This window comes from Balaenoptera borealis (assembly GCF_965194805.1).
Source record: "Balaenoptera borealis genome assembly, chromosome: 2".
NCBI classification, from domain to species: domain Eukaryota; kingdom Metazoa; phylum Chordata; class Mammalia; order Artiodactyla; family Balaenopteridae; genus Balaenoptera; species Balaenoptera borealis.
This window is the reverse complement of record NC_138867.1, coordinates 85,124,176-85,145,037: the sequence shown is the minus strand read 5'-3', so window position 1 is coordinate 85,145,037 and position 20,862 is coordinate 85,124,176. Positions and strand designations below refer to the sequence as shown.

Here is a 20,862-nt window from a genome sequence, read left to right as displayed (position 1 = left end):
AGAAAACCATTAGTAGTAACCTACACTGATGGATTAATTTGCATATGTAATTTGAGACACAGGTTTCCTCTTAGCTATGATCACCTTTTATTAACCTTCTGATTGATATACAGGCAAAAACCCTCTTTGAATTTTAAAAGAAAGCCTGGTTTTACACATGTATGTAAACTCTTAGGCTAGTTTTTAATTTATATCAGCTACATAATAAAATACCATCTTAATTTTAATACATTTCTTTTGGTTGAAGACATTGAATAGGTTTCACTATATCTGTGGTTTGTGTAATTATTACAAAAGTTGTATACAAACCCTGCAAATATGCAAAAATTGCAAAATACACTCTGACAGCTAATGCTCTGAAAACACTTTATTACACAAATTACATTCAGATTCTGAAAATAGTGATCTAACAGTGTAACCATCTAAAAATAAGACATCCCCAAAACACACCAACTGAGGAAGAAAATTTAAAAAAAGAATTTAAATAGAGACTTTTTTTTCTTTCCCTCGTTGCAATATAATGTTAGTGATTTTAAAAAAATAGAAGGAGATTTAGCAGCTTTGTTGTCATGTAGCACAAAGTTTCTCTTTACTGCCACAGGCTGAGAATGCTGAACAGGAAAGGCACCAAAGAAAGACACTGGCAATGGAGGTGCTATTGGGAAAATACTGTGTTCAAGCAGAGAATGGGGTTATTTACAAACTACAGAAAAGTCTCAAAAATGCAGATGAGCAAACCTTCCATCATTAAATTACTAGTGTGATGGAAGAAGAGAACTGTTTATTCTACGTTCATATAAAGACAATGGCACTGTTATGAACTTTTAGGAAACTCCTCAACTAGAACCAGAAGCCAACTAAATCAAAACGAAGTAAATAAAATGTGTACAGTCCCACACAGACTAGTACAGTTTACAATTAAATACACAAAACGCTAAACGTGCTAAAGGGAAAGGAATCTGGCATTCTTGGCAAATTTCATCAACCTAAATCAAAGCCCCGTTTTCAGGAGGAAGGTGCGGGTACAGGCAGAGGTGCTGAATACTCCTCTTCTGATTCACTTCCGTCATCATCTTTCTCCTGGTCACTTCCCTCCGTGCTAAGGCGGTCAAAGCCTTTTCGGCTGTAGCCTTTCCGGCTTGCGAAGAAGTTTCCGAGGTTTAAGCCTCCACTTCCCTTTCCTGAAGAAATCGAACAATGACAGAGGATTGAGGTAACGTTTGCACAAATGATTCTCAGTTTCCTTGTAAATCCTTATGGGGATGGGAAAGGGTAGATATTAGCGGGAAAAAAAAAAAGTGACATAGATACTTATCCTACAGAGTCAGAAAGATATGATTCCACAGATTCATTAAAATAAATAAGGAAAAAACCCAAAGCTCCCCAGGATTATGTGTTTCTGCAGGATTATTTCAGATTCACTTTTCACCTCCTGCCTTTTCCAGGCTCTCTGGAATGGGCACCCCCTTGAGCAGCTCTTCGTTTCAATGACTTTACGAAAAGGTCATCTTCACCGAGACATGCACTGACACACTGACAGAAGTGATAGAAAATATAGTGAAGACAAATGAAGCCAGATACAAAGGCAGGGGAAGAGAATTCGATAATACAGAAGAGCACGCTGGGAAAACGAAGCTGGAGAACGTGCGCCGGAGCCGCACGCTTCGGTTGGTTCATGGTTTGCATTCTGGGGACGCTGTGCTGCACACAAGGAGTTTAATTTCCAGACAGAAAATAAAAAATATCTCCCTGCTTTTCAAAAGACACGCACTTGTTGACTTTGAATCACATGTGAAGAATTCTAAAAGGTCACAGGCATACCTCTAAGTCTTCCCAGAACTCTTCCCGAACTTCCCTCAAGTTTATGTTCAGAATCTGCTAGAAAAAGATGGCATATTTCAAAATGAGTCCCAGTCACCTTCCTCAATCCATGGGCTCAACTTTCAACACAAAATAAGGAATTAATTCATGAATGATTAATAACAAGGCCTGGCTCTTGTCCGTATGTATTCTTAGAATTCTAAGGGAAAATAAAGGCAATATGTTATTGTGATGTATACAAAGGCCAGAGCTGGGTTTGACTCCTGCCTGGGTCTCTTACAGGCTGTGCGATCTCAATAAATTACTTCTCTGAGCCTCAATTTTCTCTTCTGAGAAAAGAGAGATCAATGACAAACCCTACCTCTCTGTAAGGTTTAGATGGGATACTGCATGTGACATGCTTATAACAGGGCCTGGTACACACACAGTAAATGCTCAGTAAATATTAGTCACCTTTATTAGGAAAAAATTCAGTCACCAGTAATGTGTAAAAATTTGGAAGCTTATTACAATTTTAGGAATATTGGTCTGAGGTTTTTGTCTTTCTATTAAGAACAGTACATGTCCTGCTTGAGAAAGCTTTGGATCCACGTACACCATTACCTTTTTATGTAAGACGGAAGGCAAAAAACCTGAAACCCTGAGTACTTTCAGCCATACAAGGTGACCCCAATTCCAAAATTTGGGCTCCCCAAATTCCAGCCCATCTCCATGAAGAATTGACTTTCTTTCCTTAGTCGGGGGCAGAACTCCTTATGGACTTCATTTCTCTGTGTGCTGTGTATCTCCCTGCACTCTTTGCCCTGCTTCCAACACTCCCTTAAGGGCTGTGGTCAGGGAAAGAAGGCTCAAAGTCTCTAACCAGGAGAGCGGGCAGCAACATGGAGAAAGCTCACAGGCAGAGGACAGAGCAAAGGCAGGAGTTGGTGGGGAGAGAAATAGGCAAGAAGCGAAGAAAAATCTGGTGAGACCGTTAGAAAGCCAACTAATTAGACTGTAAATTCCATAAGGATGCGGGACAGTCCCTAGTCAGTTTTGCATCCCCTGTGCCTAGGACAGTGTCTGATGTGGAGCTGACATGCTGTAAGGGTATGCTGAATAAGTGGAAGGCCCTTCATGAGGGTTATTAAAAACCCTCAGAGACTGGATAAGATCTATCAGGAACAAATGTTGAAAAAAGGTGAGAAGCTGATCTACTTTTAGAATTAAATGTATTAGACTGAACCGTATAAAACTGTAGTTTTCTAAATAAAACATGATTGAACAATGGCAGTTTCATATGGTTCGACCTGGGTCCCTGTCTTCCCAACACACGCCTGTAAACTCAGTATCCCGGTAACAGTGCCACCCACGCGTGCTAACAGCAAACAGGGGACACCAAACCTTCTCTACTCCCCAGCCACTCCTCCTCCAGTGTGGGTTGATTACCAACATTCTTGCTACCTGCCCCCAGGCCCCATGTGTTCCTGATACTGTGTATTTATCACTGTACTTACCACCCTCTCTTAATACCTTTATGTGTCATTTCTTTTTTATGTGTCATCTATTCTGTGAGCTCCATTTATTTATTCAGTCATTTTCCCAATGACTATTTATCAAACCCCTAGTGCCAGGAACTGTTATTTGTGCTGGGGATATATCAGTAAACAAGTAAACATACAAGATTCTTGCTCTTTTGAAGCTTCCATCTAACTCCATGAAGATGATGACTACATTTACTTATCTTTGCCTCTGCTTAACACAGTTCCATACCCATAACAAGGGCTCCATAGCAGTCCCTTTTGGGAAGAGTTAGCTGTATTTTTGCAGAGCTTTACTGATTGCAGATGAAAAGCAAAAGAAAGTCCTAGAAAAATTCCCTTTCACAAATCATTAAATTAAATCCTCTGGTTTTGTTTCTGTGTCAGGGCTTTGCCATGGGCACTGAATCCCTGCCATGGTCGCCTTGGCCTGAAATACGATCAGATGCTATTTCTTGATCAAATGCTTCCTTCCACCCTGGTCCATGGATGCCTTCCCAGGCATAGCTGTAGCCTCCTGCCTTAGGACCTGGGGACCCAGCTAAAGGACTGTTCCCGACAGGTGAGGATCACAAGTTGGATTATTTGTTCATTTATGTGGATACCTTGAAAGGAACTCAGCTACTGGGTCCTATAATATGATAGTGATTTGATAAAATACTGACACCAGTATTGGACCCTCCCTTGTTTGGTTAGGGAAGGCTGATGGCCTAAATTATGACTATTTAAAAACTATCAAATGGTTTCTTATAGAAATAGTTGGTTTCCTGAGAGAGCTGAGGTTTAAGACAAGTATCTCTTATGACTTCTTATGACGTTTATTACTTTATTACTAATGATTATTCCTAATAATTATTGGTGGTATTAATTGAGCACTTACTAAGTGTCAGGTACTGTGATAAATGCTTTACGTACATTATTTCATTTAATCCTTACACAACCTTGTGAGTATTTTATCCCCACTTTATAGATGAAGTGGCTTAGAAAGATTAAGTAATTTGCCCAAGGTCATGTAGCTAGGAGCTAGAGCCAGGACTAAGGAAAAATACAACTTCTAAAAAACTGACCCAGGCATTTTGAGGACTGGGCCTGTTTCTAACAGAAGGGATCTCCTCCTTCCTGACCCTTCAGCTAATTTATACTGACTCTACTTATCTACGCAGTTTCATATGGAGACATTAAATGGGTTTAAGCCAATGCTAAAAGGCAATAATAAAGGTTATATTTTAATCTAACTATCCAAATTTTGAAGCTCCAGATATATTTTCCACTGTGATACTAACTATAGACAATATTTGGAACATAGACAATGTTGAAAAAGGTAGAGAACACAAGAAAAAAAGAAAAACACTGAAAAACATCACAACCAAACTTTGAGGATAATCAGGCCAAACATTCTTTCGAAGGTAAGGTTCCAAGTTCAAGGGGCTCATTTTACTTGCCTCCAAAGGCCCTTGATTTTTTCCACCGAATAAATAAGGCAATGGCCAGCAGGACAACCACTGGAATAACCAGAAGGGTTGTAATGAGAATCACGGGCACTCCCGAGCCTGGCTCTTTGATCAGTTTCTGTTTCTCTTGCATCTTCTGTAATTCTGAGGAGGTGGGTTTGTTCTCCATTTTGGTTTCAACAACTGCCTCGGATTCTTCAGGGAAAGAAGAGTTTACAATATTCAACTAATTCAAAGACTCCAAAACACTCCCACCCGCCCCTACCCAGTCAAATTAACAGCTGCTCATGAAGAACTTGTTGAGCTCAATGCATGTGGGGTTCATATTTCAATATCTGCATCTACTGAGCTGGCAATTGTGACTAGCAAATTCCCAGTGAATGATTTTTCACCTTTAAATTGGGTTTCTTTGGTTCCGCCCTTTGTTCCCTCTTTAATTGTAATTCCACAAAAGATACATCCTACTTTTGCATTTTTTCAAAGTTAAAATGCACAGGCAGCATGGTGTAGGGGACAGAACTGGTGTGCACGGTGGAGTCAGATGAATCTGGGCTCAAACTCCAGTTCTCCTACATAGCCAGCGTGTGTAATTTTGGGCAAGTTACTTAAGTGATCTGGGCCTTGGAAACCTCCTCCGTATAACTGTGATGATGATAACAACCTCCTTCATGAAATTATTGAGGATAAATGTTTATCATAAAAAAGGTGCTTAATAAGTATTTGTTTCCTTGTGTCTTTGGTTTATGAACCTCTTTCATGTTCAATGAATTATTGGTACCTCACATGCATAGTTGCACATATTAATTCTAGAATTATGAAATGGAAAAAGGAACTGTGTCCTTTCCAGGTTCTTTTCTACCATTCCCAGCAAGTTGTAAGTGCACACAGATGCACTGTATGTCCATTTGTTGTTGATGAAAATAACTTACACAACTATTCTGTGATATTGGCAGATACTGGGTAGATATCAGGCCTAAAGTACTGCTTGGGAAATTGATACAATAAAACCATATAAGCAGCTGCAGGAATCTTAATAACTACTGACTTGAAAATGAGGTTGAACCTTGAGGTATTCTTGCCCCCAAGAAGCACATATATGTGTTTGTACAAGAACCCTGTGTATGAAGGCTGGAAGTCACAACCATGTTTGCCAAAAGGCTCACAAGGTTTCTGAACTTCAACTTCTTGGTGTGCCCTCTGCCCTATGATACAGAATGCATCATATGGCCTCATGGAAATTTTGACAAAATGGCAGGGATAAGTGGTTTAACACGATCAGGAAAATCTTTGGTTAACATTTAATATGTATGGACACAGCTTAGTAGCTTGCTGGACACTTCTCCAAGGAAGCATTTCTTAAATCACTTAAGGCATTGTAAACACAATTTATGATACACACAATTGGGAAGTCCCAGGTTTTTGCCTCAATGTTCTGAGCCAGCCTCCTTCCCAGTCTCAGTTATATCTATCAAGCACGTACTCTGTTTCAGGCATTGTTCTCATTTAATCATCACACCAAGCCTATGAGTGGGCACTATTATTATCACCATTTTACAGATGGCCTCACAGTCTTCATTTCCTTCCCTGTACTGTGATTACGGGGAGACCATTATTTCTCTTCCTTTATCCACTGACGTGGGTCTTGAAACTTCAGTGGGAAAGAAGGAAAGGGATTGGTTCATAGATCTAAATGGTTCAAATTTAATCTTTCTAAGTCTCAGTTTCCAAGAGGAATATGAATGTGATTCTTACTCTTCCTGACCACTAGCTGTTTTGTCTTTTTCTTCACGGTTGTAGAAAAGGTATACAAATTGTTCTATATTTAAGCAAAAAATAACAATAAAGAGATGATAGGATTAAAAAATATAGGCCAAAGATATAGATTGGTAGTCAAGAACTTGTTACCTTGGAAGAAGGGTTTATTTCTATTTGAAAGTGACTATAATCAGAGTAATTATATAGCACTTTCTACCTGTCATTTAGTGGTTTACCTACACCTAAGACATTGGCTGTACCAGTTCATACCTAGTTTCATCGATAAGGCAGAGCTAGGATCGGGCTCCAGTAAAAGGAAAGAAGAACTATGAAGTAGGTGACAGACTAACAGAATCATTTTACCATTCATAGTAAGTGTGCTGAGAATGAGGTAATGAACTTGCTAAGATACGCACACTGCACTTTAGAAATTCTTGATTTCCACATCCCTTCTGTACGCTGAGTGCCATCTACTGAAAATAGTTGAACATTCTAACTTTTGGAACCAGTTGAAGTATGTTTAGATTTTAAAAGATGCTCTACATTTTAAAGAAAGAGGATAAAAAATTTTAATTTCCCAATATAAAAGAAAAAATTGCTGCTCTTCTTAGAAGCCTTTATAAGTGGAGTAAAAAGCCTAAAAAACCGTTATCACTTAAGAGACTAAGAATTCCATTCAAAGCGTAAAGAACAATCTAAATTCTGTCACTTTTACTCTTTATCCTAAATTCTTTAATTAAAACCCCCAGTAATTTAGAGCACCCCTGATGAAGATGGAATGGAGAAGCTCTAAGATTAGCCAGGACCTGGGGCTTCTGGAAGGTGGGGGTTCCCCATGGGACATTGTGACATTCTCCTATATAAGAGGCCAGATGTATTCAATCTACAACAAAATATGTCTTCAAACAAGCTTTCTTGGAATATCTAGAGATACTTGGAAATAAAAAGAATTTTGAAAGCTGATGTATAGGAAGTTTTTTCCTTCTTCTTTAAAGCAATGCATTTAGAAAGGGAGGCTAGGTGCACTCCTGTGTGAGCTCACACACACAAGCACGTGCATGTCTCTCCCCGCTTGACAGAGGGGAGAAGCCCAGAGACCACTTGGAGTAACTGGGACAGGAAAGGAGAGACACTCTTAATACAGCAACATAGCAATTATGACCCAGTCCATCACAGCTGGAACTGAAGGCTGAAGGTTGTAGACGGCATACTGGCAAGTAACATGTTAGAAGACATGAAAAGTACATATAGCACCAATGAGACTACAGGCATACTTTGGAGCTATTGTGGGTTCAGTTCTGGACCAACGCAATAAAGCAAATATTGCAATTAAGTGAGTCACATAAATTTTTTTGTTTGCCAGTGCATATATATAAAAGTTATCTTTACACTATACTGTAGTCTATTAAGGGTGCAACAGCATTATGTCTTAGAAAACAACGTATATACTTTAATTAAAAAATAGTTTCTTGCTAAAAATGCTAACCATTATCTGAGCCTTCAGCGAGTTCATAGTAGTAACATCAAAGATGGTGATCACAGATCACCATAACAAATAATATTGAAAAAGTTTGAAATATTTCAAGAATTTCCAAAGTGTGACACAGAGACACGAAGTGAGCAAATGCTGTTGGAAAATGGCGCCGATAGACTTGCTCGATGCAGGGCTGCCGTAAACCTTCAATTTGTAAAAAACACAAAGTGCATATCTGCAAAGTGCAATAAAACGAGTATTCCTGTACTCATTTTTTGGTTTGTTTGTTTAATGCAATGTGATTCCCCTACAATGTGCTGCTCTCCATAAGGTCTAAGATGCTAACTGCTAAAAATAGAGAATTTATTTTTATTTTCTTAAGTCTGATTTGCCATCATCATCTTGTACGGTGGGGGTGGGGAAGGGGTGAAGGGCTATGCTTTTGGTGGGATATTGGCATATCTATTTTATACCTAGTAACTTTACTCGAAAGTTTCAATCCCTTTCCTAAGTTTCTATCATCACAAATTCTCTTATCCCTGAAACTCCCTGAGAACACAACACTGGTTCTGAAACTCTATTCCTGATCGGCTGTGTAACCTTTCACAGTGGGGATGAGTGTCATCAAAGGTTACTCGAATTTCAAAATGTACAATTACCATGTATCTACAGGGCTGTTAAGTCTGGGATGGTGTTTCTCCCTCTCTTTGTAAGAGGTGGTTTAAATTAAGCTTCCAGATTTTGATAAAAGACAAACTCTTGGAGATCCAGAATGATTTATATTCCTTTTTGTAATAAGAAAATAATCTTTTAAAAAAAAGTTTAATGAGAGTCATACGGGTTCAAAGAGGACTAGAACAAGTTCATTTGGGTTTGGGTATTCCTAACTATTAAAATGGAACTGTCATGACAAGGCATTTCTATTAAATTGACTTTTTGAGCTGCTGAGAGGTTTCTCGACCAAACAGACTCAGTGGTGTGCAGGAGAGAGGATGTGGCCAATGGGTGAGATCGGTGTGGGTGGGCTGTTCACAGCAAGTCAACCAGTACAGTCTCAGAGTTTTGGTGGGATCTATTTAAATAGAAATGGTCTGAGGCCACTTCGAAATCCCAGAGATTTCAGAGTAAACTGCAACCATCCACAACCTGTAGTTCCTGGAAGAATTTATGGTGAATGAATTGGTGGTATTGATCTCTCCTCAGCAATACAGTAATAGTGGTTAAGAGCATAGCTTTGGTGCCAGACTGGTTTAAATTCTGGCTCTACCATTTAATATCTTAGTAGTAATTCTGATCCTCAATTTTCTCACATATGTAAAATGGGGATAATAGCAATTATCATATGGTTGGTGTAAGGATTAACCTTAATTCTCTGTATAGCCCATTTTTTGTGCTCCATAAATGATAGCTCTTATTAATAACAGTATCTTTTCCAACGTCTTTATTCCAGGGCGAATAGAACTTATCGATAACTCTTTATATAACAATTAACAGAAAAATAGCGGATCAGGAACTTCTTCAATATGTGTAGTATGAATGTCACTCAGTAGTGTCAGCTGGGTAGAATCTCTACAAATGCCAAACAGTTGCTATTTATTTATTTTATAATATTATCTTACCCCTTTCAACCTTGAGCCGGCTATATTTTCTTATCTGCCTATATAAAATCCCTAAACTGCCTCTTGGTTCTTGCTTCTTTTCATCTCTTTTCCACCTGCTTTCATGAAAAAGGAAAACAAGTAAGCCTAGGCTTAAGTCTTAATATCTGGGAGAATCATTTGTAAAGCAACTAAGAATTGAATCACTTTGCTACTTAAACATTAGGAACACCTCTAGTGAGTTCTTAACTACACGACAATGTCAAATCCCTGCAAATAGTAGAAAATGTATAAATATAAACTGATCCTAAGAAAGGGAGAAAATAATTTGACTGGGATTCCAAATGAACCCAGTAGTTTTGCCAGTAGCTAAATTCCATTTCCCCAAGTCTTACAATACATACCAATGATATAATACTTATTTCTATATATGAATATGCATGTATGTATGTACACACACAGAGTCCTTATAGGCTATAAGTCTCTTGAAGTCAGGCAGTTTCATTGCTATAGTGCCTTACACATAGATGGCCCTCAGTAAATGTTGGGGACTGAATGGTACTAAGAATGGAGCTTAGCAGCTAATCTTTTCAGGCCCCTATATTATTAACTCTCCAAAGATATTTTTCACTCTAAAGACTAGAGCCCATTAAGGAAGGCCTTTCCCAGTATGCTGGATGTTATTTTTCTACTTGCCTGAGGTTAAAATACTTCCAAAAGTGACTGACTTTTTTTCCTCTCTGAATGTCTCTGACCCACTTGTTGTAGATTTCTTACATCCCCAATCACTTTTCCTCACTTGAAATCAGTGAGTTTGAGCTCATTATTACTATTCCATTTTATCAGAAAAAGCAGTGGCAGCATGTAGGTTTAAAGGCTCAAGTACATAGTAGAAGTTATAGATAATTTATCAGATTATATTATATTTTTAGCCTGATAATTTTTAAGTGCAATCAAGAGTCATAAAAGAATTCAACACAAATAGCCTTGGGCTTCATAGTCACAAGAGGAATCCGACCAACCTTTGATTTCCTGGACCTCAATGCCAGCCTTTTTAACTGATCGATGTTCCATTTCTTTAACACAGCACAGCAAGCAGAGAGAAAATCAGAATTCCCAAAAAGAATATTTGAAAAGTTAATTTTGACATTAATTTTTCTCAGTAGATAATATTTCTTTAATTCATCAAATACACTATTATATTAGAAAAGAGTTTGATACAGATCACTAATTAGGTGCCAGGTCCATGAATCCTGGATAAAATCCTCCTAGGGAAAGCTGAAATAATATTTCTAAGGTCTTCATATCTAAAATGAGATTTTCCATGTGGAGTTTACAATTCTGTATTATTTCTGAAATATCAAGCAGTTCTGTTTTCATGTGGACATCTTAGACTGACTACTAGTTCTGCCATGTTTGATTATCAGTCTTCTAGTTGACAAATTGATTTGACTAGTTAAATACTACAATATAAATACACAAGACACTTGTTTAGTCTTCTGTGGCAGTCTTATTGTTCCCAAGGTACTGTTTTTTCCAGATTTATTATTTGGTTGCATTCTGGACTGCGCAGAAGGCTTTTTCTCTTTCATAGCTGAATGCTATATTGTAGTGCTTCTCAATCAGGGGATATTTCAAAACAACTTGGGAAGTCTTTCCAAAATACCCATATTATAACCCTTCTTCTTTCTATAGATCTTGAATGGGGTCTGGCCATGCGTGCTTTGAAAACCTTCTCCAGGTGACTTGGATATGCATCTCTGTTTAGTACCAACCGCTAGGGTGGAATAAAGAGCCTTAGCCGGGAATCTTAACGAGTTCAAGTATCATATTCCTATCTGTAAAATGAAGATACTAGTTAGATTTCTGAAGTTTTCTCCATCTTGAAAGGTATTTATTCCTTTTTTATTCTGAAAAGCCTGGGTTCAGTCATGCAGTTGGGAATTATCCATCTCTCTTTGCCTTCCTGTCTGCCTACACCTTCTGGTTCTTCTTTGAGGAGGCAGGTGGTAGGAGAGGCACACTTGCAGGGGAATGTGCAGCTACTGCTGGAGGGGAATAGTCCGTGGGCACCTCTGTGCACTCAGCCCTAACTGGGTCCTTATTACAAAACAGCAAAAATTACTTGAAGGACAATTCTGAAGACAACAGTTACCAAATTTACTTGGGCTCCAAGACCTGTACAGTATGTGATTAAAGTTTTTGGACTCATGATTTTACTTTTCTTTGTTATACCTTGTATTTTTTCCTTGTTATAATTTGCATTTTTCCTTATTATAAGTAGTATTTCTTATCTTCATCAAGTCCACAAGTCTTTATTATTTCTCTATTTAAAACTGCTGTTGTAGCTCCTGATACCTCAAATTTATTATCCGCAATTCTTTTCCTTAACCTCATCTTCTCCTACTGTTTGGACCCTGCCATATTTTAAAAGCATCTCTGGACACTGAGGTTTGTGGCCTACTAAGCATTTGGTACTGTTCAATTTAGAAAACTTAAGTTTTTAGTATGATATAGGTGGCTACGTTAGTATGCTTTTTAAGAATTAGAAATAGTGCCCAAATTGCAACTAGAAATCTCCAAACTATCTGGCCTGATCCTGATAGAGAAACTCTTCTGTCCCCAGACATACTTTTGGAGTTACATGAAAACATAGTTCAGTATTTTGAACAAGCTGAAGTCTAAAGGGAAAATGCAGAGGGCTTCCTGTTTGGGATGATATGTGTCTGACTCAGATGCTGGTCTTCCAAGATGCTCAGCAGCTACTGAGAGCTGAAGAGCCACGTGGGAAGCGATGCCTCAGTCAGGCCCTCTGCTTTGCCAGAGTCATCTCCTCCTTCTGGAACTAAGCTGGAATTAACATGGGCTTTCAATGCAACAGACATTACTTCAGGCATCAAGAATTTCCTGTGGAATATCTGTGGAAACAAGGGGATGACTGCCAGCAGAAAAAAAAAAAAAGTTTCTTTCCGCTTTTAAAAAAGTTAATCCCTGAAATGACTACCAACAGGTCTTTTAACAACTGCCAGTCATACCTTGATTTCCTACTCTACTCCTAGCAATAAAAAGAGACAGACATGCAAATTTTTTGACATGTTTTTAAGCAATAAAACTGAGGGAAAATGTGGACAATAATGCTGTAAAAGTCATACTTTCAGTTGAGGTGAACTTCCACACGGTGTTGCTGTGAGCGTCTCCAACATACACGGTCCCGTCTTCCGATGCAGTGATGTCATGAGGCATGTCAAAGTGCTGCCAAAACAAGAAGCACATAGTGTGGTGGTGAGCCTATACTTGAGTTCTTCATGAAAAGGCAGACAAACACAGTACAGCACACAAGAAAACCATAAGCATGTTACTCAAACCAGAGGAACAATGATTCCCATCAAAGCAACTCTAGGCCAAAAAGAGTCATCCCTTCACGCACTGGGCACTGCCTCTGTCGGACATAATTCTGTGTGCTGGGAAACACGCAGGCGGCCTCATCACTGACTTTCTAGTCTTTTAAGAAGTGAACATTTACAAGCAGATTATTTTTTTACACTCTTGTTTAGTTGGTGTTCATTATTTACCTAATTATTTATATTTATAAATAATAATAATATTTTTTGCCTTCATATTTCTTCTACCTTTAGTCATTGTCAAATTTGCCTGTTTTAATTTATACAACTAAAAAGGACCAGGTCTTGATTTTTGTTATTATTCTCATCAAGCTATCATAAGCTTCCTTAAAAAGTATTTTTATATTACTGATAAGAGGAATCACTACAAAGATTCAGGACATTCAGATTATTTCTGAAATGCATACTAGGAGATAAGCAGTAAGGTCGGGTTTTCTACTCTGAAGCCCAGTGTTGACAATATTTTTGGTCAGCAAAGGAAACAAACTGAGTGTGCCCTTCAGTATTTCCTGGCTTTTGTGCTTACTTCAGATACACTGGTGTTTTAATATGTCTTCCTTCATGACACATTTCCATATCAAATCATGCCATCTCAATCATGAGGACACAGGAGACAGGGGAGCCCTTTATGTGACTTTATTGGGGTCACCGAGTTAGTTTCTTGAAGAGCAGGCTTAAAATGTGCTGCTGCCATTTCCATCTATCTACTGAAGATTTCAAGGCTGCCACGTGTTGGCTAGTTGGCAGGATGTGGATGATTTTTTTCACCTTTGAGGCCAGGAGGCCTGCTTGAGTGTACCATTCTCAAAAATATGACAGTGAGTATGAATAGGAACATTATCCTGACTTATGGGCTTACCAGATAGCATCTGTCCTCTTTGGTTTGCTGAGTACAAAGGGCGCTAATGAGGCAAACTCCTCTTCTTAGCCCACTGTAGGAGGGGCAGAATACATGCTTTGGAGAAACTACTGGGCTTTGAAAATCAGCAACAATTTGTCACATTGAAAAGAAAAATGAGACAGCCACGCTGAGGAGGCTCATTCCTTCAAACTATCAAATGAGCTTGACAAATGTGCAGGAAAAGGACAGAGAGCCAGAAATCAAAACACTGCCTTGCTGAAATCTCCCAAGCCAGTCATTAAACGTTCACCTTTATTTTGGGTTCAGCTAATAGGTGGCAACAGAATTGCATATCACAGGGAGTTCTTCCTCTATGCCAAAATATGTTTTTAGAAACTGCTTTGCAAAACGTGTGGTTGTAAAGTACTTCATATTTTCTGATGGGAAAAATATTATAATAGGTGGAGAAACAAAGGTGAGGGGGTAATGTTTGAACTATTCATTGGTAAGGACTTTGCTTTAAATTAATCACAATATGTCATCAGTTCAAGGCTAGAATAACAATCAACCTCTATCTGTGGTTCTCAAACTGATCCAGGGAGACAGGGGTTCAGCTGGAAATATTTTGGGGCCACAGGAGCGGTTCAGGGGGAAGCTCAGTGGATGGGACTTTGGGACCTCTATTCCTACGGCAATCACAGGCACTCAACTATAATCTATTAAATGAATTATTCTATTGCTCTGTGTCATTTGAAACAAAATTATGCTGTAAGATTTAGTGTTAGGTTTTAAGACTTCAGAGTTGGACAGATTTAAAGGTCTACTCTAGGCTTTGAAATCTTCTCTTGAGGTACTTCTCCCTAACAAAATAAAAATGATCAGAGAAAAGAATGATAGCATCTTCCTGGGCATCTGGTGACACAGCCCAGGGCAATTTGCCCTCAAAATCTTATATTCTGTCTTAAAAATTCATAAGGAATTTGTGTTCTCCATATCCTATGTTTGCTCTAACACAAAATAATGTTTAAACTTACTTCATATTAAGCAAAATCATTCTCTAAGAAGTTGTACCAAGTTATGTTATGGTTTAATATATCCCGTGGCCTCAATATTAAACACATTTTAGAGTCAAAAAGACCTGAGTTTAAGATCCAGGTGTATCCAGCATTACTGTGTAGCTCTGGATATGTAATTTCACTTGTGTGAACCTTAGGCTCAAACACTGTCAAATATTGTGATTTTAATCTCCATTGTTAAGGTTGGAGAAATAACACGAATCTGGGGTTACTATTCCCTTCTTTCTTTCTTATTTATTTTATTTTATTTTTTTGGTATGGATCAGCGGGGATTATTCCCTTCCTTTTCCACATGAGCATCCTTGCAGAAGAAAGAAGACCAAAAAACGCCTGCCTGAAGGGTGTATGAAAGCCGATGACAGGGACCATAGTCTTTGCTATGATTATGGGAGCAAGAAAGTGGCGGGGAGGGCAACTATGTATCTTTTGCCCTCAGAACTTTTTGACACCATTTGATAGAATCATCTTCTTTATTGTCCTACTGTCTCAGCTTCCCTGCATAGAGATAAAGATGGAGATCATACATTCAGACATAAACATTCCTAAAGAATGTAATAGAAGAGGGAGAACTGAAATATATGAGGAGGTAAGTAGTGGACAGGCACAAACAGTGGCATAGACACATTATGTAAAAGTTGACTTTTGACTTGCAGGAAAAATCACTTCTTACATAGGAGTCAACACACCATATTACTCCCTTCACCCAAACTTAATCTTTGTGATGATAATCTAATTAAGTGAAAATTCTGAGAGATTCATAAACCGGTTTCAGTTTACTGAGTCAACACAGAACACATTTCTATGTTTTGGTGTAATATCAAGTCTTGTTTATTGAAAGGAAAAGCAAATTTCATCTTGGAGTTAGACTCTCTTTTCAAGTTTGCTGTATTGACCCATATATTGTGACTTACTCATTGCTGAATGTCTGATGAATACTGATGTTTAGGCACAAGGCTGTCTGAAATTTTCATTCAGGGCTGCTCACATTTTTACGAGTACGGCTCATTTAGAATCTAGCCTCTAGCTTAGCACTTAGTGTTGATTTCTAGATGTATAGTTGAATTAAAAGTTAATAACATGATTGACATAGTTCATTATTATTAAAAGAACAATCAAGCAAACACTGTGTTAATGCAAAGTGAAGACCTGAAAGGAAGTGAAGTATCTCACTTTCTTTATCAATAGATATGAAGAAGCTCAAAGCGGCGAAACAATGAAGATCAGAGAATCAGTCAGGATCTGAAACACTACTGAGGTAAAATACCTATTATCAATGTAATGAATCTCTTTCTGAAGGGCTATTATGATTGGATATTTGATTGCTTATTGCTTTTCAGGTGAAATACTTCTACGAAAAGTCCTGTTTGTTATCTATCAATAGAAACTCCAAAAAAAAAAAAAGAAATTTGTACAGGAATCTTTACTTCAGATTCAGTTTGGTTCAACTTGGATCCTGTAAGTTTTGTTAAACTTCAACTGAGGGAAAGGCTGTGCCCTGTTCTGTTCACCATCGTATCCTTAGTATCTAGCATAATGCCTGACACAGGGTGGGTACTTAATAAATACCTCTAGAATGAATTTTAATAAATCCCAGACTGGCTGTCTGTGTTCTAACATTGGCATTGTAAAGTTTTTTTTTAAGCTAGCAAATTTGGTGTCTTAGAGAATACTATAAGAATCTGAGTATGGAAATATGGTTTATCCAGTGGCTTACGACAGTTGCATTTTGATCCATTAAAGCTGATAAATCTTCACAAATTTTGAAAAATAACTCTGATTTGCAGCATTTTAGCTAAAATTTATGTACCACAAGCACATTCAGGCAGCGTATGTGAGCATTCTGATCATTCTGGCAATCACTTTGCAAAGAAAGCAAACTGAGGAGACAGAGGGCTATGGGCACACCGCACCACAGTCACTGTGTTTGTAAAAAGCACTGTTAGAATAAACAGTGGTATATCATTGCGAGGCCAAAACTAGACTTTAGTCTTTTACCTAAACCAAATCTCTAGAACTTGAATACATTCTAAGAAACGCTATTTTCAAGTCTCGTTGCTCAGTGTAGTCATAGCATAAAAAAAAGCAAACAAGATTTCTGTTGAATCTAAGAGAACTATAAAATTATAGTTTAACATACTGTGGTATCTTCTTTACCTGGAAGAAACCAGGAAAAGACTTACATTTTAGGTAATCTAACTACAGTGAATTTAAACCTGCTCTTGTGTGCAAATCAACCAGGAACCTTAGAATTGCGTACAGTGTTAATTTGCATCTGAAGAAATTCATTGGGGAATAGATAAGGACATTTATTCTAAATAAAACATAGTATACAGCACTCCTATCAACCCTGCTAAGAAAGTAATCCCATGTCCTTTAAGTTTTTAAAAAATTATTCAAGTATAAATCGAATTCCAAGATTCATGTTTTAGTTTTATTCTCATGAAAACTGATACATAGTTAATGTATGTGAATACCTTGCGCACTGGCTTGAAGACATCTATAATTTCCCCATTGGAAAAGTTCATCACAAATCCTTGTACAGGTTCTTGGTCCTCAAAGTAAGGCTTCCCATTCACCGCAAAGAGCAAACCTGTGACAACATATCCAGTCAACCTTCCTTTAAAATATGGATAAGACTGGCTTTTCAATACATGTGTGTACATCACACAAACAAGAAATGTAGGGTCAACCTGGTTCCTCCAATTGGCAACAAAAGTAGAAAACAAAATACTTAGCAGATGTCTCTTTCTGAGTAATAAGATAAGGGGCAAGCAGGTTAGGAGACTAACTTCCTTGTAATAGAAAAACCAGGAACTGCAAAGCTTGTTCCACTTAGGAAGCCAGTAGAAATCAGGAATACATAGATATGGAGGAGATGACATAGGTAGAGGAATAGATATATAGATATCGCAGGTATTCTAAATAGGGATGGGAAGAGTCAGGTTATTTAAGGCAATCATTTGGGGGTATCAGATCTTTTAAAAAATATTTAATATCTACTATAGCTACAAGTAGAATCAGAGAAAAATATTCAAAGAAAGTGAAGTTACACTGTAGATAGAAGAATGATCCGATTTTAAACAACTAACACTTGAAAATGTGAGATGCATATTTCAGATTATCAAAGACATTTTTTCCTAATTAAAAAAATTAGACCATCTTTTTATATTAATTCCATGAATACTCTTTGAAGTAAAATTATATTTCTTAGTATAGTAGTGTTTATCCAAAATAATGGAAACTGTGATGTTTTGGTTAAATAAATACTTCAGATGATTGAATATTATGTTTTAAAGAATTAAAACACTAAAATATACACAATACTAAACCAGTGTTGAAGGGTTTTTCATCTTTCTTTAAGGATTTCAGGATAGGGGTCTTTAGCACATCATATTAAGAAAAAATCAACACTATCAACATCAATTACTATTGTGCAACGTCATAGAGAGAATTCCAATTATAATACACTTTGTCTATTGCTGAGATTCTCTTTTTAACCAGATTTCCTCTCATCTTTTCTCCTGATGTTTTTCTCCTCATATTTGATTTATTTTTTTTCATTATGAACTGGATCACCCTCTTTGTTAAGTAAATGGTCTTGCCAAATTTATTCTTTAAATATGAGGTAAAAACCAACATGAGAATTTATCTTTCACTGACATTAATGAGTCCTTCATTACTTTCTTTTATTACTTATTCCTTCGTGAAGCCAAACTTGTTCCTATTTCAGTCACTTGAGTCCCTTTATTCCATGACCCAAATAAATTGGGGGCTGCCTGGGAAGATAGTAGCCATACACAACTTTAATAGCATAAGAAATATAAATATTATAGTGATAACCATGTAGTTAATGCAACTTTAATATAGGTATAGATATATTTACTAAATATATTGCAAAAATTGTATATAAATTCTAGAAATATATTTTCAGTTGTTCAGTATTCATGATATAAAGAAATCTTATGCTAACTTATTTTTTAATATGAATTAAATGAACCTTATTTTGTAAGTTTGAATTATTTTTCTGAGTTTCTTTAAGTCAAGAAATCTATTTTGAAAATGAGAAAAAAATTCCAGATTTCATTGATCATTTCTCCTGACACTTACACATAAGCCTCACTTACGTCACCTATTTATCTTAAAAAAATTGGCTGACACTCTTTAAAAAAATGTGAAGCAGAAGTATTTTGAATACTGGTTTTATCAACACATACCATCTGTTGATGATGTGTGCAGACATAATATTAATCATTTAATAACTAAAGCAGATGACCATAATCAAGGAAAAATAAAAATCAATGTTTGGGAACAATTTTTTAATCCATCACAAACAGTTGCTAAATCTTTTGAGTTCTTCATTATTTCCATATAAAGAACAGTGGCACTTGAGTTGAAAATGATTTACAATGCACTAACAGTTTTAAATATTTTAAGATCTGATATATAAGTCATCTTCAATCCCTTAATAAAAAAATTACAATAAGAGCATATTAAGATAAGACAAACACTTTTTAAGAATAGAGTGTAGTATGAAAAAACACAAAAAATAAAGATGAAATACCTGGTATATATGAAATTGCAAATACATTTCTTCCAAATGATGCATGCTTAATCTCTCGCACAAATTCTTTGGTGTCCGTTTTAAAACACTGGATCCGACCGTTTTCCCTGTCTGCCACACATAATTGGCCCAAATGAGGCACTAGGGCCAAGCTGTGAGGAACACTGAACTGGCCTGGTTTAGGATTGCTCTTAGTAGACTCTACAGAACAAAGAAAAACCTCAGATTTACAATTTGTAAAATCACCCAAAGTCTGACTCTAAAGTTTTATAATTTTCAAAATTCATGATAGTAAACCATTAAGTATCTGGAACCAGGGGAAAAAATAAGTTAAAGCAGTTAATATCTCTCACCCACAAATACATTACAGATTTTCTCCCTATTTGGACAAACTTTAAAGTTTTGGGGTGGAAGCATTCTTTTTCCTCTTATAAGACTGTGTGTGTGTGTGTGTGTGTGTGTGTGTGTGAACAGCCAACTGGATGTATATGGAGGCCCTGTTTTCCTCACTCCAGGGGACAATTACATCCTAAAGAATGTGAGGGGTGGCCAATCTCTTGTTCCTAATGATGTTGGCCAATAATTACAATTAGAGATCAAGAGTCTTACTGAGTACCTTCTCCCCACTGTGTGATGAACTTTCCACTTGGTGAAAACTGCACAATCCGACTGTTGCAGTAACCATCTGATACATAGATGGCTCCTGTGTCTGGATCCACAGCCACGTCAGTAGGTTGACAGAAGTGATTCTGGTCACTGCCTGGTTGCATGCTCTTTCCCAGGATTAACAGGGGGGCTTCTTTATTGTTTGCATTCAGTTTGAACACCTTTTAAAAAAAGAACAAAAGCCTTACCCACTTTGCATGGTTCTAATTGACACACATCCACCTGACTAAGGCAATCAGGGTGTAAGCTCTCACAGACTTATTTGAAAGCAGGTTCTTTTCAGAACTGGATGGGACTCTAGAAATCATCAGGTCTGATTCCTTCATATGAAAAATGAGGCTTATAGAGATTAAGTGACCTGCCCAAGGTCATCCAGGTCATTAGTGGTGAATGGAGACTAGTATGGATGTCCTGTTCCACCCATCCCCACACTTCCTTTTTGTCTTTCCTTAGCTAATGGTATAACGCTCTCCAGACAATACAAGAGCAATAAATGTTTACTGAGATGATGTCTGAAGACTAGCTATGCCTCTGAGCTCCAGTTTCTTTTCCTACTTCTTTCCCACCTACCCATTAAACAGGTATTAAACATGAGCTTATCTTTTAAGGGAAAGACATTATGATATACCCTAATGGAAACAGAACTTCCTTTAAAAAGAACAAAGATTTGCTGTTTTACATATAAACGTATACAATAG

General features: G+C 37.3%; 1 protein-coding gene across 9 annotated transcripts in view; it reads right to left on the bottom strand.

Annotated features, from left to right (window-relative positions):
- Positions 1–349: 349 nt before the first annotated feature.
- Positions 350–20,862, bottom strand: part of PAM (peptidylglycine alpha-amidating monooxygenase) — a 279,419-nt gene continuing 258,906 nt past the window's right edge. For 4 of the 9 annotated variants that reach the window (XM_082375927.1, XM_082375926.1, XM_082375925.1 and 1 more), the window contains 8 exons: positions 20,115–20,325; positions 19,499–19,699; positions 17,412–17,527; positions 12,772–12,871; positions 10,642–10,695; positions 4,784–4,987; positions 1,822–1,878; positions 350–1,181 (listed from right to left, as the gene is read on the bottom strand). In XM_082375927.1, the coding sequence (XP_082232053.1) occupies positions 1,006–1,181; positions 1,822–1,878; positions 4,784–4,987; positions 10,642–10,695; positions 12,772–12,871; positions 17,412–17,527; positions 19,499–19,699; positions 20,115–20,325 (1,119 nt within the window). In that variant the 3' untranslated portion in view covers positions 350–1,005. Of the gene's footprint in view, positions 1,182–1,821; positions 1,879–4,783; positions 4,988–10,641; positions 10,696–10,729; positions 12,538–12,771; positions 12,872–17,411; positions 17,528–19,498; positions 19,700–20,114; positions 20,326–20,862 lie in introns of those variants that run through there. The other 5 variants (XM_082375928.1, XM_082375931.1, XM_082375929.1 and 2 more) reach the window with 3 other exon arrangements.